A 14,794-nucleotide genomic window follows, 5' to 3' on the forward strand; every position below is an offset into this window, starting at 1 on the left:
GTTGCAATTCACCCATGCGCTCTTTGAATGTTTGCCATTGCCTATCCATCGTCATCCCTTTAAGTAACATTTCCCAATCCATCATAACCAACTCGCACCTCATACCATCGTAGTTTCCTTAATTAAGATTCAAGACCCAAGCCTCAAAATCAACTACGTCACTCTCCATCTTGATGAAGAATTCTATCATTTTATGGTTGCTCATCCCCAAGGGGCCTTGCACAACTAGATTGCCAATTATTCCTTTCTCATTACACAATACCCAGTCGAGGATGGCCTGTTCTCTCATTGGTTCTTCAATGTATTGGTGCAGAATACCATCCCGTATACACTCCAGGAATTCCTCCTCTACGGTATTGTTACTAATTTGATTTGCCCAATCTATATGCAGATTAAAGTCACCCATAATTACAGATGCTCCTTAATTACATGTGTCTCTAATTTCCTGTTTAATGCCATTCCCAACATCACCACTACAGTTTGGGGGTCTATATACAACCCCCACTAACGTTTTTTGCCCCTTAGTGTTTTTCAGCTCTACCCTTACAGATTCCACATCGTCGGAGCTAATATCTTTCCTCACTGTTGCGTTAATTTCCTCTTTAACCAGCAATGCAACTCCACCGCCTTTTCCTTTTTGTCTGTCCTTCCTAAACACTGAATATCCCTAGATGTTCAGTTCCCATCCCTGGTCACCTTGCAGCCATGTCTCCGTAATCCCGACTATATCATACCTGTTTACATCTATTTACGCGGTTAATTCATCCACTTTATTGCAAATGCTCCTCGCGTTAAGGCACAAAGCCTCAAGGCTTGTCTTTTTAACATTACTTGTCCTGTTCCCACTATTTTTCACTGAGGCCCTGTTTGATTCTTGCCCTTGATTTCTCTATCACTTTTCTTATTCCGCTTTCTGTCTTTTGTTCTTGTCTTTGATTCCCCTCCCTCTGACTCCTTGCATAGGTTCCCATCCCCCTGCCATTTTAGTTTAAACCATCCCCAACCACTCTAGCAAATGTTCCCCCTAGGTGCTGCCCAGGTGTAACCCGTCCAGTTTGTACTGGTCTCACCTCCCCCAGAATCAGTCCCAATGCCGCAGGAATCTGATACCCTCCCCTTCACACCGTATTCATCCGATATATCCTGCTATTTCTACCCTGACTGGCACGTGGCACTGGTCGTAATCCTGAGATCACTACCTTTGAGGTCCTACTTTTCAACTTACTTCTTAACTCCCTATATTCTGCTTTTAGGACCTCATCCCTTTTTTTACCTATGTGGTTTGTACTAATGTTCTATCATGACCACTGGCTGTTCACCCTCCCCCTTCAGAATGTAGCTGCTCTAAGACATCCTTGACCCTAGCACCAAGGAGGCAACATACCATCCTGCAGTCTCATTTGCGGCCACAGAAACACCTATCTATTCCCCTTACAATTGAATCCCCGATAACCATTGCATTCCCACACTTTTTACTCCTCCCCTGTGCAGCAGAGCCAACCATGGTGCTTGGCTCTTGCTGCTTTCTTCTGAGACGCCATTCCCCCCAACAGTATCCAAAGCGGTATATCTGTTTTTCAGGGGAATAGCCACAGGAGATTCCTACATTGCCTGCCTAGTCCTCTTGCTTTGCCTGGTGGTCACCCATTCCCTTCCTGCCTGTGGACTCTTAGCCTGCGGTGTGACTGCCTCTCTATGCGAGATATAGGGATGTGAGGAGATCGTGTCAGTTGCTGAAGTTAGTTAGCACTTTGTTTGGCCATATATCCTCATCCAGCAGTGGACATTGAAGTGGAGAAACACGGAGGTTGAAAGGAAGATCGTGGTCTTTTTTTTCTCTTACTCTGATTCCTAATTTTTTTTACAACACAAAAAACAGATTATTCAATACACTCAAGCCTCCTTCTGCCCTTCTTCACCACATTATCAACATAACCTCTATTTGCTCCTTCATGTAGCTCTATTTTATCTATACTATTTGCCTTAAATACTCCATGTGGTAACAGGTTAAACACTTAAACCACTCTCTGAATGAAGAAGTTTATCCTGAATTCCCTATTGAATGTATTAGCGACTATGGCACAATAATGGCCTCTAATTCTGGTCTCCCCACAAATGGAAAAATCCTCACTGTGTCTACCCTTTCATAATATTAAACCTCTATCAGGTCTTCAGATAACATAACTTCTCTCTTTTCAAGTCTACCCCTCTAGAAATGAACCTCTGTGCTTTGTTTACACTGATGTCAAGGCCTTTGAAAATCCAAATATATTACACCAACTACTCTACCCTTGTCAACTCTTTCTGTTACTTCAAAGAATTAATAAGGTTAGTCAAGCATAACTTTCCCTCTTGAAATCTGTACAGACTGTCCTTTTTATAGTTTCTAGATTTTTTTAAATCAAATTTTTCGGTCAAGATTCCATTATCCTTCCTATCCCTCACATTAAGTTAAATGTTCCATAGTTAGATAGTCATTTGGTAGTACAGAACTTGAATATTTCTGGAAAAAGAGACATTCTCTCAAAGCTTTTCATCTTGCACTCATCAGGACAGTTTTCGAGAATACCAATAGTAGAGGGAACAACAATTTATATGCATGAGAAGTGAGTGCTGATTGTTGGAAAATGGACTCTGATTGGTGAAGGCATTGCCATGGAGAATGTAGCAGGGAACAGTTAACTGCCAAGCTATTGTTCAAATTCAAACCAGGCAGGTCGACAGTGGTCAAGGCACTGCTATGGGAAATGAATGGCTGTCTCACAAGCTTTTGTTTAGTTGAAAAAGGACATGCAATGCATGGACATGCTCCTTCTGTCTGCAAAGGACAGGGTTGCGTGTGTGAATATTTGTGGCTTCTAGCATGCGTAAGTGAGCCACACTGCAGCCTGACTAATAATCTTAAATTGGTTTTCAGTGTAATTCTTAGCACAATCAGGATTGTTTAGCAGGTGTTGTCCAATCACTTACATAGAAGCCACATATAACTTGAGAAAGACAGTACTGAGAAAAGGACACTCTGCCTGCATGGTTTAATCGTGTATTATGAGTCCATCATCAGCAGCTTAACCGTTCGCTGTGACTCAGTGACTGTGCTTGTTTAATCAGAGGCAAGTTTCATTTCTTCGCTGTCTGTATTTTCTCTGTCAAGAAGCACAGGAGGAGGCCACTCCAGTCTATCATAGGAATAGTAGTTGCTGTACCAGACAAAGGATCAAAATCCATCTAGTTCATCTTCTGGTAGTCACAAGACACAATGAAAATGGAGTTATTGCCCCATCATAATAATCGATCTCTTTCAATTAGTCTATAATATCTCTGACATGAGGCAAGGAATAACCACGTGTTGGAGAAATCTGGAAACCATAAACTAAATCACGTGTCTATATTGAAACCTGTTACATTCACCACGTCATGTCTTAAATTACTCAGACACTGTATCCCAAAATACTATTTTCTGTGCAGCTTTTTTTAATAACTACTCGGTTTGAAAAGGTACTGTCCAATATTCAACTTGGACTGGAAAACCCCAAGCTCCACAGTGTTGAATTGACTGGTGTGGGGGTCATGGCACACAAACTGACTTCACACTGACGAGTAATAAAGCCACCCCTGATCATTAAGCAGCACAAACTAGACAGCACAGCATGTGGAAATCGGGTGAAGACAAGGTCAAGTTCAATGCTGACGCTTCCATGGTCAAGTAGTGCAGCAGCAGTCACAGTTTTGCCTCACACGTGAAGAATGACCAGTTGGGTGAGGTATTAGAGGGTTGTTGACTCTCGTCAGACAATACTCCAGCTTGAATCAGCTTCAGAAGCAGAGCAAAGGGGAGGAACTCAAGAGGAAATAAGATTCAGATCTTGTGCTGAATTAAAAATAAATTCTTTTCCAATTTTCAGGAATACCGAGTTGTGGAACGGCTCTAGCAGCAAATGGATCGCGAGTGACAGCTGCGAGTCTGAGTCTGGGATACAGCACCAATGTGGAAGAGAGACAGAAAGAGTGACCCACCAGAAACTCCGGTATGAATCTTTCACATTTAACATAGCACCTCTCACCCATCAACTCCAAAGCCTTCTCCACATGCATCATTTTAGCAATATTCTCCACGCTCCTGATCCTGATAACATTTCCCACGATGCCGAACTTGACAAGACTCCTCCATTTCTGATCCCGTTAACATTCCTCATATTCCCCACACTCACAGTCCGGACAACATTCCCCACACTTCTGATTCCGGACGTTTTCCACAGGCCTGATCCTGACCACCTTCCTGAAACTATTTATCCCAAAAATCTGCACCAAATCCCTGATCCCAACATTCCCCACACTCCTGATCCTGACAATATTCCTACCTCCCTGACACCGTGGGGGGCTATATCTCTGTGCTCCTGTTCCCTGTGAAACACATGTGCTATAACACTGTTGAGCATTTAGCTCAACACTGCATGCTTGAGATATTTTTCAAGGACTTTGTTGCAGGAAATGATGCAGACTCCCGAATCCCAGAAGCTATTATTTTTCTTCTTCTCTCCTCAGGCCTCCCTCATCCTCCGAGGAACAAGGTAATTCCTTCTGTTGAACTTCTCTTAATAATTCTTGTTCAGGGTAGATAATTCTGGCACAGTTTCCTGATTATTATCCATCAGCAGTCTCAGGAAGGTTCTGCAATCCCAACAGCTTTCTGAGCTCTCCACGACCCGTGTCTTTGAGACTAGAGTGTACTGACCTCCCTGATCAGCCCCTTACTAAGAATTGTCCATTCCCCAGTTTCACATGGGTAGAATGGTTCCATTAAAAGATCCACAGCAAAGGTGCTGTAAGTTGAAAGGAAGTCCAGAAAGTACTTGGGTGGGTTGGGGACTGTGGGCTGGCTAGGTAGCAACAGCAAAGGTTTCTGTTAAAGCTTCATTAATTTCACTCCACAGCTCCTTTAAGACTTGTGGGTGCAAGACATCTAGAACATAAACTTCTGTCCATTTTAATAGCATTTAACCTTTTTTATTTTCTTTACAGTCTAATTCCTCTGCTGATCCTTAAGACCTCATATCCGACTTCAGTAACCTGCTGGCCTCTTCCTGAATAAAGAGGTGGTCACGGATTTTCTTGGAGAATAGCAGTGGTTTCTGTGACGTGGGCATCGCTGGCTAGGCCACCATTTACTGCCCATCTAATTTCCTTTGAGAAGGCGGTGCTGATCTGCTTTCTTGAACCGTTGCAGTCTGTGTGGTGTCGGTACACCCCAGTGCTGTTAGCAAGGGAGTGCCAGGATTTTAACCTAGTGATGATAAAGGAATGATGATTTAATTCCAAGTCAAGATAATGAATGACTTGGAAGGGTAGTTGGAGCTGGTTGTGTTCCCATACATCTGCTACCCTTGTTCTTCTAGGTGGTAGAGGTTACGGGTTTGGGAGATGCTGTCAAAGAAGTCTTGGCAATGTGCTGCAGTGCATCTTGTAGATAGTATGCACTGCTACCACAGACAGTTGAGACAGGTCCCAAGTGATCATCACAACAGAATGATTATTAAACATGAAGCAATCCCACAGGGCAGCTGGCACAGTGAGTGGCTCACTCCCCTGCTGCTTAAAATGCCCCTGAACTGCTGTCAGAGCTGCCAGTCTCCTTAAACAGCAAGCTCACTGTTAGACACTCGACATCAAAATTTAACTGCTTTTTATTTAAATACTGTGGTTCTCCATCACTGAAAGATATCTTGTGTGATGTATTAGCAGTTTAAGCACATCCAGAAATTTCACTTCTATTTACTACGCATATATATTTGTAGAACAGTTATGGTTATCCGTCTTGCCCTTGGGTTATTTTTCTTTAATCTATTTCCACTTCTCTAATTCATCCAAATTTTCTGTGGACTGGACTCCTTATATAACCTTCTTGCTTATATTTGATACTATTCTCTGTCCCTCTTTAACCCCATCAGCCTCTCTTTCCTAAATATCCTGTGTGGAAGGAAATTATAGAGGCAGAAGAGTACTAACAATGAAAAATTTAATACAACATCATTTTTATCTTTAGCTATTTGTAACCTACAGATTTTTAATGGATATCATTAGCCAACATTGGATGGGCAGGTATTTTAAGCAGTTGATTAGACAGTAAACTATGTTCTCTTCTGTGTTTAACATGTTGGCCCTTGTCTTTCTTTCAGAACTTCTTCATTCAGTCCTGGAGGGTGACCTACAGAAGGTAATGGGGCAGACTGGAATTTGGGCAAATTCTACATACAAGGTGCTATGCATTCTTGATGGCTTTTGGTCCCCAGCTTGGTAATAATCACATTTTAAGTTTGGAAAAATCAGAACTCTTTATGCTTAACTTGCTATGCTGCCTTGTACACAAGGAGGATCGGTTTGAACTGGTTCAGTTATAAATCACATCAGCCTCTAGTGCAGCCATGAAATGTGGTCCCTTGGAAAACTTACACATAACAATTAGTTCCTAGCTAATTATTTCCTAGCTCTTTATAGATATTTACAGTTAATGCAACAATATATAACACATGGGAAGGAAACACAATACAGCGGAGTAGCCTAGTAGTCATGGTACTTGGCTCAACATTGGCCATTTCCTCTTAATAGATGGGGATGCCAACTTTTATCCAGCAAATCCAGTGGTCATAGTTGGGGATTTTGTTTAGGACATGTTCACCACGAGTAGTAGAGAGTTTGTAAACTTAATGAGATGTTATCTGATATCCGCATGGCTCTACAGAAGTCACTGTAAACATGCATAAGGCAGCCAGCAGTATTCGAGGGATGAGCAGAGCAGGAGGTGGCTTATGGAGCTTTTATTTAGTTCATTGTCGGGCAACACTGGCAAGGCCGCAGAGATTGCCGATCCCTAGTTGCCCCACGGTCAGTAAGAGTCAACCATGTAATGTGAGACTGGTTGCATATAACCAGATTTGGAAGATCTGGTCCAGGAATCACAGATTACCCAAAATGGAGGTTGTAGCCATGTGATTTTAAAGCAGTTTTTTTTTAAAGAGGCAACAGTTTAGATATGATACCTAACATAAATTGGCAGAAAAAACATGTGACCTGCAACAGGTGAAAGCATTTTCCTGGTCCCGGATCAGACGAAGAGGTGGGAAAGGCAGAGGGAGGCTGATCTCTGTGACTGACTATGGCAGTCTCCTCAGAACAGTTACAATTTACTGGTCCCAGATCAGACAATCTGACAGATGAAGCTGGTCTCTGTAGCTGTAGCTTCTTGAGATGGCTAAAGTGATAGGCCAAAGCCATGATGGATAACTTTGAAAAGCTTTCCTCTGCCTTGAGCTAACCAAGGTGTTAGGCCAGAGCCAGCATTGGTCCGCCTCAAGAAGCTTTTTCCTGTCAGAAGTAATTTTTTCCCTCTTGAGAGCCCATTTATGTAGCTAACTTTTGGGATGTTAAGTCAATCACTTATCCAATTGTCCATAGGTAATGAACAGATTCAAGGTAATCCCTCCTATTTCCATCAGAAGCCCATTAAGTCATCTCCTGGTTTATCACTTGCTAGGCCATTCTGTTTAACCTTCACTCAGACACATTTTCTTTATGTATGTGTCATGAGCTCACACTTTGTCAGGCGTAAGGAATGTTTCTTTTATTAGAGCCTGTACGATAGGGTTTTGTCCTTGGCAGAGATAATAGGCTTATGTTCTTCTGTGTCTGTCAGCCAGCAAATTACAATGGAATACTTTGTAATAAGGGAGAGAGAGTGCTATTTTGATAACATTTAATAAATTTCTTAAGGTTTTATAATTTTTAAAATTTTTATAATTTTTGTTTTACAGCTCAGGGTGGCAAGTTCTTGATCCTAAAGCACATTAACAAACCACCTGGGTGTTTACAACAATCCATTTATTTCATGGTCACTTTTCTGCTGCTAGCCCACTAATTAACAGGTTTATTGAATCCAACTTGGTATCTTGCCCTGGGAGGATTTGAACTCAGTACCTGTGGATTGCTAGATGAGCACAATAACAACCAAGCAACTCCTAGCTACTGGTCAAGGAGGAGTGTTTTGGTGAACACAGCAACATTAGGTGCAGCATCAGATTTCACTTTGTGAACAGAGAGAGAATGTCCATCCATTGCATCTTCTCCAATTAAACAAAAGCTCGGGGGCCAGTTGTTCTTTGGTTTATTCCCCATGACAATGCCTTGACCAGTCAATCTGTCTGGTTTGAATTTAAACAAAAGCTTGGCAATTAACTGTTCCCTGGTTCATTCTCCATGGAAACATGGTAGAGACTAATCAGAGTCCACTTTGCCAACCAATCAGCACTCTCTTCTCATGCAGTATAAATTGTTATTCCATTTCGATTTGCTATTCTCAAGAATCTGTCCTGATTCCAGGACTAAAAGTTTCTACAGCATGTCTCGTTTTGCAGCAATACTCAGGTTTCTGTTTGCTGGACATTGCAGAAAAACAGAGAGGAACCCTCAGCCATTCAAGGGGAAAAACGGAATGAAAGGCTAGGTCGTAGATACTTGAGTTAGCAGCTGCAAATGTGGTAAACAGTACCTGTGTGGCATCTCAAAACCCTTGAGCATATAGGAAAGAGGCAGGAATATAGTGTAGCATAACTAAGGCTTGTTAAAGCCATATTTTCTGGGGTTGGAGAAGAGGCATTACTTACAGTCCAACTGCCTGAAGCTGCCCAGATGCTATGGGCACTTAATTGTCAAGGAGTTTTTTTTGCCTCAAACCATTACACAACCTTTACTCTATCTATGAGACACAGCTCTGGAGTGAAATGGAATACTCAACACTTGCCTGGTTGGGTGCAAACACCAGAACATTCTAAAAGTTCAACACTCTAGGACAGAGTAATTCATTTGACTGGCACACTACCACTTTACTCAATATTCTCACCTGCACTGGTGCACTGTGGCCGCAGTATGCAATACATGTAGAATGCACTGAATTAGACTGCTGTCAACTTCATCATCCCATTCAACTCTGAGATTCTGACTCCATCTCCTCTCAATCAAAGAGACTGCCTATTTCTGTAACGTAGTTTATCATCAATCCCACATAATCCCATTTGCCTGGACTTAATTATTCCAATGGTTTCTCCCCTTCCTCCACAAGCTTCAGTTCAACCAAAACTCTGCTGCACTTACTCTAATCCACACCAAGTTCTGCTCACTCATTAACCTGTCCTCCCCGGCCTGCTTTGGAAGCTAATGGCTCCAAAGTCTCAAATTCTCATCCTTGTGTTTGAATGCCTCCATGGCCTCACCCTCCCTATTTCTCATATTCCCTCCAGCGTTATAACCCTCCTCCAGTATTCCACTGACTCTGACCTCCTGTACATCCACCCTTCCCCTGTCCTTACTCTTCACTGACACTGGGTGTCTCTGCATTCAGTTGCTGAGTCCAATCCTTTGGAATGCCCCCCCCCAACCCCCTCAAACTCCTGTGCCCCACTACCTTTTTCCATTCTTCAAATGCACCTCTTCAACCAAGGCTTTAGTCACCCCTTCTAATGTCTCTTTCCTTGATTTGACATTCACATTGCTCACCTCTCTGTGAAGATCTAGAGATGTCCTCTTCTGCATTAAATTCACTATAAATGAAAATTGTCTTTGTTGTAACAAGTAGTTAAGCTTACTTCAACAGTACCTCCCAACTCTTCATCATTCACCACCACTAAAGATAAGAGCAGCAACATCATTCCAACACTATTGTTGTGATGTGATGTACATGTACCTTTGAGTGAATATCTTAACCTGCTTTTAATCACTATCCACTACAAGACAGGATGTGATGCATAATTCCATGATTCTGTTGACAGAATACAGCAGCACTCCTACAGGTCAAACATGTCTACATGGCCTCCCAGTTACGGTTGTCTGTATATAGCCTTACCTTCAAATAAAGAATGCGCTTAACTGTTTTACCAATCCTTGTGTGATTAGTACATTTGTGCTAAGCAGAAGAAACCTATATCCATCACCCCCATATCACACACCATCCTGTCTTGGACTTGTAGCGTGTTCCTTCATGATCACGGAGTCAAGATCCTGAAATTCTCTACTTAATACAGCCATGGAGGCACCATTACCACATGGACACCAGCAACTCAAGGAGATGGACTGTCACCACCTTCTCAAGGATACCAAGGGATAGACGGAATAAATGTGGACAAAATCAAATGATAGAAAGGATGAATTCTGATCTTAAGTATGTGTTAGCTAAAGTTACCAAGAAGTTCTCAATTTTCACAGTGGAGGACACTAGTACCACCCCAATAGTAACAGGTAGCGCAGAGGGTATAGAGAAAGGGGAACTGAGAACAATCACCATCACTAAAGAAAAAGTACTGAATAAACTATTGGGATTAAAGGGTGACAAGTCCCCAGGACCTGATGGCCTACATCCTAGGGTCTTAAAGGAAGTGGCAGCGGAGATAGTGGATGCATTGGCTATAATATTCCAAAATTCCCTGGAAAAATGCTAATATAATGCTCTTATACAAAAAGGGTGGGGGGAGGCAAAAAGTAGGAAACTATAGATCAGTTAGTTTAAATTCTGTCGGGAAATTGTTGGAATCCATTATTAAGGAAGTAGTAATGGGGCATTTGGAAAGTCAAAATGCAATCCATCAGCGTCAGCATGGTTTTATGAAGAGTAAATCGTGTTTGGCTAATTTGCTAGAGTTCTTTGAAGATGTGACAAACAAAGTGGATAATGGGGATCCTGTAGATGTAGTATATCTGGACTTCCAGAAGGCCTTTGATAAGGTACCGCACAAAAGATTAATACACAAGATAAGATTACATGGAATTAGGGGTAATATATTAGCTTGGATAGAGGATTGGCTAACCACCAGAAAGCAGAGAGTCAGGATAAATGGGTCTTTTTCTGAATGGCAAGCTGTAACTAGTGGGGTGCCACAAGGTTCGGTCCTTGGGCCCCAACTATTTACAATCTATATTAATGACTTAGATTCAGGGATAGAAGGTACTATAGTTAAATTTGCAGATGACACCAAAATAGGTGGGAAAGTAAGTTGCAATGAAGAAATAAGAAAATTACAAGTGGATATGGACAGAATAGGTGACTGGGCCAAAATTTGGCAGATGGAGTTTAATGTGGATAAGTGTGAGATTATCCATTTTGGTTGGAAGAATAAAAAGGTGAATTATTGTTTAAATGGAGAGAAATTTCAGAATGCTTCAGTGCAGAGGGATCTGGGTGTCCTCATGCATGAATCACTGAAAGCTAGTATGCAGGTACAGCAGGTAATAAGGAAGGCAAATGGAGTTTTGGCATTTATTGCTAAAGGAGTAGAGTATAAAAATAGGGAAGTGTTGATGCAACTGTACAAGGCATTGGTGAGACCGCACCTGGAGTACTGTGCACAGTTTTGGTCCCCTTACTTGAGGAAGGATGTAGTTGCATTGGAGGCGGTTCAGAGGAGGTTCACTAGATTGATTCCAGAGATGTGGGGCTTGTCTTATGAGGAGAGATTGAGCAGTTTAGGCCAATACCGGATAGAGTAGAAGGATGAGAGGAGATATAATTGGGGTATATAAGATGCTAAAGGGGTTAGACAAAGTAGACATGGAGTGGATGTTCCCCCTTGTGGGGCATTCTAGAATGAGAGGCTATAGATTTAGGCTAACAGGTGGTAGATTTAAATCAGAGATGAGGAATTACTTTTCTCAAAGTGTCATGAATCTGTGGAATTCACTACCTCAGTGTGCAGTGGATGCCGGGACGCTGAATAAATTTAAGGAGGGGATAGACAGATTTTTAATTAGTAACGGGTTGAAAGGTTATGGGGAGAGGGCGGGAAATTGGAGTTGAGGCCAAAATGAGATCAGCCATGATCGTATTGAATGGCGGGGCAGGCTCGAGGGGCTGAATTGTCTATTCCTGCTCCTAGTTCTTATGTTCTCCAATTTTTGGCTTTTGGTAATTATAACAAAAAGTAATGAGCTGGAAGTTTGCATATGTAAGCTGCATATGTGTGCTATATATTCAACATGACACACTGGTGTCCTGTCCCTTGTGCTGAACATCTGGTGCATTCTGATCTTCTCAATGAGCCACTCTTAAATAGTGGAAGAAAGAGTCAGGGAGGACAAGATCTCCTGAGAACAGGGTCTCCTCAGTATCTGCTTGTAGTGCCAAAGGCTGCCAACATCTACCTGGTACAGACTCAGATGGTGCTGTAGATGACCCAATTCAAGATACAATTGGATACCATGGTGTTATTTTACTGGAACAATGATCTTCAAGGGGCTGAATGGCCTTTCTTGTCCCTGACTTTCCTTAAGTCCGCATTGGGATTTGAGGTTGGATGCAGAATAAAGTAGTCTGGTGTTTGTGACTGCTGTGTATTGTGGGAGCTGTGTATTGTCTTGAACTGTCAAATGTTAGGAGCTGAACATATAAAAAATACAAACATGTGTAACTCTTTGTTCCCATGTTATCCAAGTTCATAGAATCCTGCAATAAGGGAGTGAGTCTGATGGTGAGCAGCTCGGAAGGTTACTCAGTGTTACACTGTGCTGCAAAGAATGGCCATAAAGAACTTGTAAAGTACATAATTGAACATGGTGAGTTGTGAACCAGGCTTTATATGTTGCATCAATTGTATACAAATCTTAAGTTGTCTTTTGTGTAATAAGTACTGCTGATTGTTTCAGTAACTATTTGTTTGTCTGCCTGGAGTAAGAAGATTCTAGTGTGTCTATCTGTCCTAACTATCGTCTATCCTTGTCGCACATTTGAGAAGGAGGTAACCAGCATTTGGGAACATGGGAACAGGAGGAGATCATTCCTTCCCTCAAGCCCAATAATTCCATTAGGTCGAGGCTGTTATATGCCTCAACTCAATATTTGTAACTTACTTTCTAAAAACCGAGTGGCTCACTAGGCCACACTTGGAGGCATGAAAAGTTGGCCGCACAATGTGGTCCTGCACGTCACATCAACGTGAGTCTGACAGAACAATTTGCTGGGTTTTTACAACGAACCAGCCGATCAGCTCTTGGTTCTGGCCCACAACGTGAACGGTTATGAACCCTGGTGTGCTCTAGACTCCCAAACCGCACACTCCCATTCCCCGTCCAGGCTGTCAGTCCCTTCCCACACTGTCGGTGTTACTCACAATAAAGAGGTTATGGTGGAAGAATTAATCTAGGCTGGTCTCTTGGTTAAAACTGGTTTATTTCCAAGACAACAACTCAGTGCTAGTAGCTTCCACACAGTGTTCCAGCTGTACTTTTTTATTCTATTTAGATGTGATAATTAATGCCCATCACCTGTTTGACTAGCAATTGGTGTTAACAAGATGATTGCCATATTAACAGATTCCCCTCTTTTCTTTTTAAAATTAAAACTAAAAAAAACTTAAACACTTTTTTTTTAAAGAAGCAGAAGGAAATAATGTCATGTATTTCCATGTCTATAATTCCAGAATTTATATATATAAAACAGTCTGATAGTTGGTGACTTGTGACAACCCATTTTAACTTAGAGATCTCATTTCTCTCTAACATCTCCTTTATGCTGGCTAGGTCTATTCATAGTCTTTTTTTCCGTGACACTTTTTGTGGAATGAACATTGTCCTAAAGAGACAGGTTATCAATATAACATTCTATGGGCAAACTTTTCCCACATTGCCCCTTATATAATATTTCTGTCAGTGTATTGGTTAAGTAAACCCCCATATCTAATGCTTCTACTAAGGCTAACGTTTCAGCAGCTAAGGTGCTTTTCACTACCCTTTTTGTTTTCTTGGCCTCCCAAGCCAGTGAACAACATTTATCATTCTTTCCCACCAAGAATAAGATGAACCCTGCTGTGCTAGGGAACCCACCTGGAATATTGGCACATGAAGCATCACTAAAATGACCAACCTCATCTTCTGGATCACCGAAGACTGGAAACTTGAGCACACATCTCTCAGAATGTAATTTTTTTGGGGTGTTTTATTTGCTCTCAGAACTTGCTCAATTGCAGCATGGTACTCAGCTCCAACACATCATAACTAGCGTCAGGCCTGGTCTGAGTGCACAACTAGTTCAACTGCCCAATCAAACTTCTCAACTGTTCCATTTCTTCCTTGGTAGCAGAATCCTCTTCTTGTGAGCATCTACCATGAGTTATTGGGATATAATTAATATTTTTTAGATAAGATTGATGATTCAATGTCACTTCTAACTTGCTTTGCTTAATGTCTAAACCTATGTATTTAAAGGCCCCTGAAGCCTGACTTCCGACCTGGAATTCCTTCTTTATCTTCTCGATTACCCATTGTTCAAATTCTACAGAGCCTCCCCACAGGAAATCATCAACATGCATGATAAAGATTCCAGCTATTTTCTCCTTATTGTACCAGGAGAACATCGTGGGGTCTGCCTTTAACTGAATGCAACCTGTTTTCAACAAGACAGACCTCACAGAAAAATACCGCATTCTTGATGCATCATTCAACCCATAAACACACTTATTCAATTTCCATAGCTTTCCTTCTACATCTCCGGCTCCTGGTGGTGTCAAATGAACTTCCCTTTGAAACTTCTCCCCCTGTAAAAACACAGCCTTTATATCAATCGATTTGCACTCCCAGGAATAGGATGCCAAAATAGCTAGAAAAAATCTTCAAACTCACTTTCCCTGCAGTAGGCGAGTCCACTCTGACATCCTGATCTCCTCATCTCTCTTCAAAGCCTCAGACTACTAATCTCACTTTGGCCTTATATGTGGCGTCTGGGAGTATCTTTTCTGTACAGGTCCATCTGTGAGATAAAGCTGGC

The 14,794-nt window shown here is 41.8% G+C and overlaps 1 protein-coding gene across 1 annotated transcript in view; it reads left to right on the forward strand.

The window, feature by feature from the left end:
• The window catches only part of LOC121293041 (diacylglycerol kinase iota-like), a 611,142-nt gene extending 598,543 nt beyond the window's left edge, over nucleotides 1-12,599 (forward strand). The window contains exons 30-32 of the mRNA XM_041215634.1: nucleotides 4,543-4,568; nucleotides 6,174-6,211; nucleotides 12,468-12,599. Coding sequence (XP_041071568.1) covers nucleotides 4,543-4,568; nucleotides 6,174-6,211; nucleotides 12,468-12,599 — 196 coding nt within the window. The remainder of the gene's footprint in view (nucleotides 1-4,542; nucleotides 4,569-6,173; nucleotides 6,212-12,467) is intronic.
• The last annotated feature ends 2,195 nt before the right edge of the window (nucleotides 12,600-14,794 follow it).

Source organism: Carcharodon carcharias, chromosome 21 (genome assembly GCF_017639515.1).
Source record: "Carcharodon carcharias isolate sCarCar2 chromosome 21, sCarCar2.pri, whole genome shotgun sequence".
NCBI lineage: Eukaryota > Metazoa > Chordata > Chondrichthyes > Lamniformes > Lamnidae > Carcharodon > Carcharodon carcharias.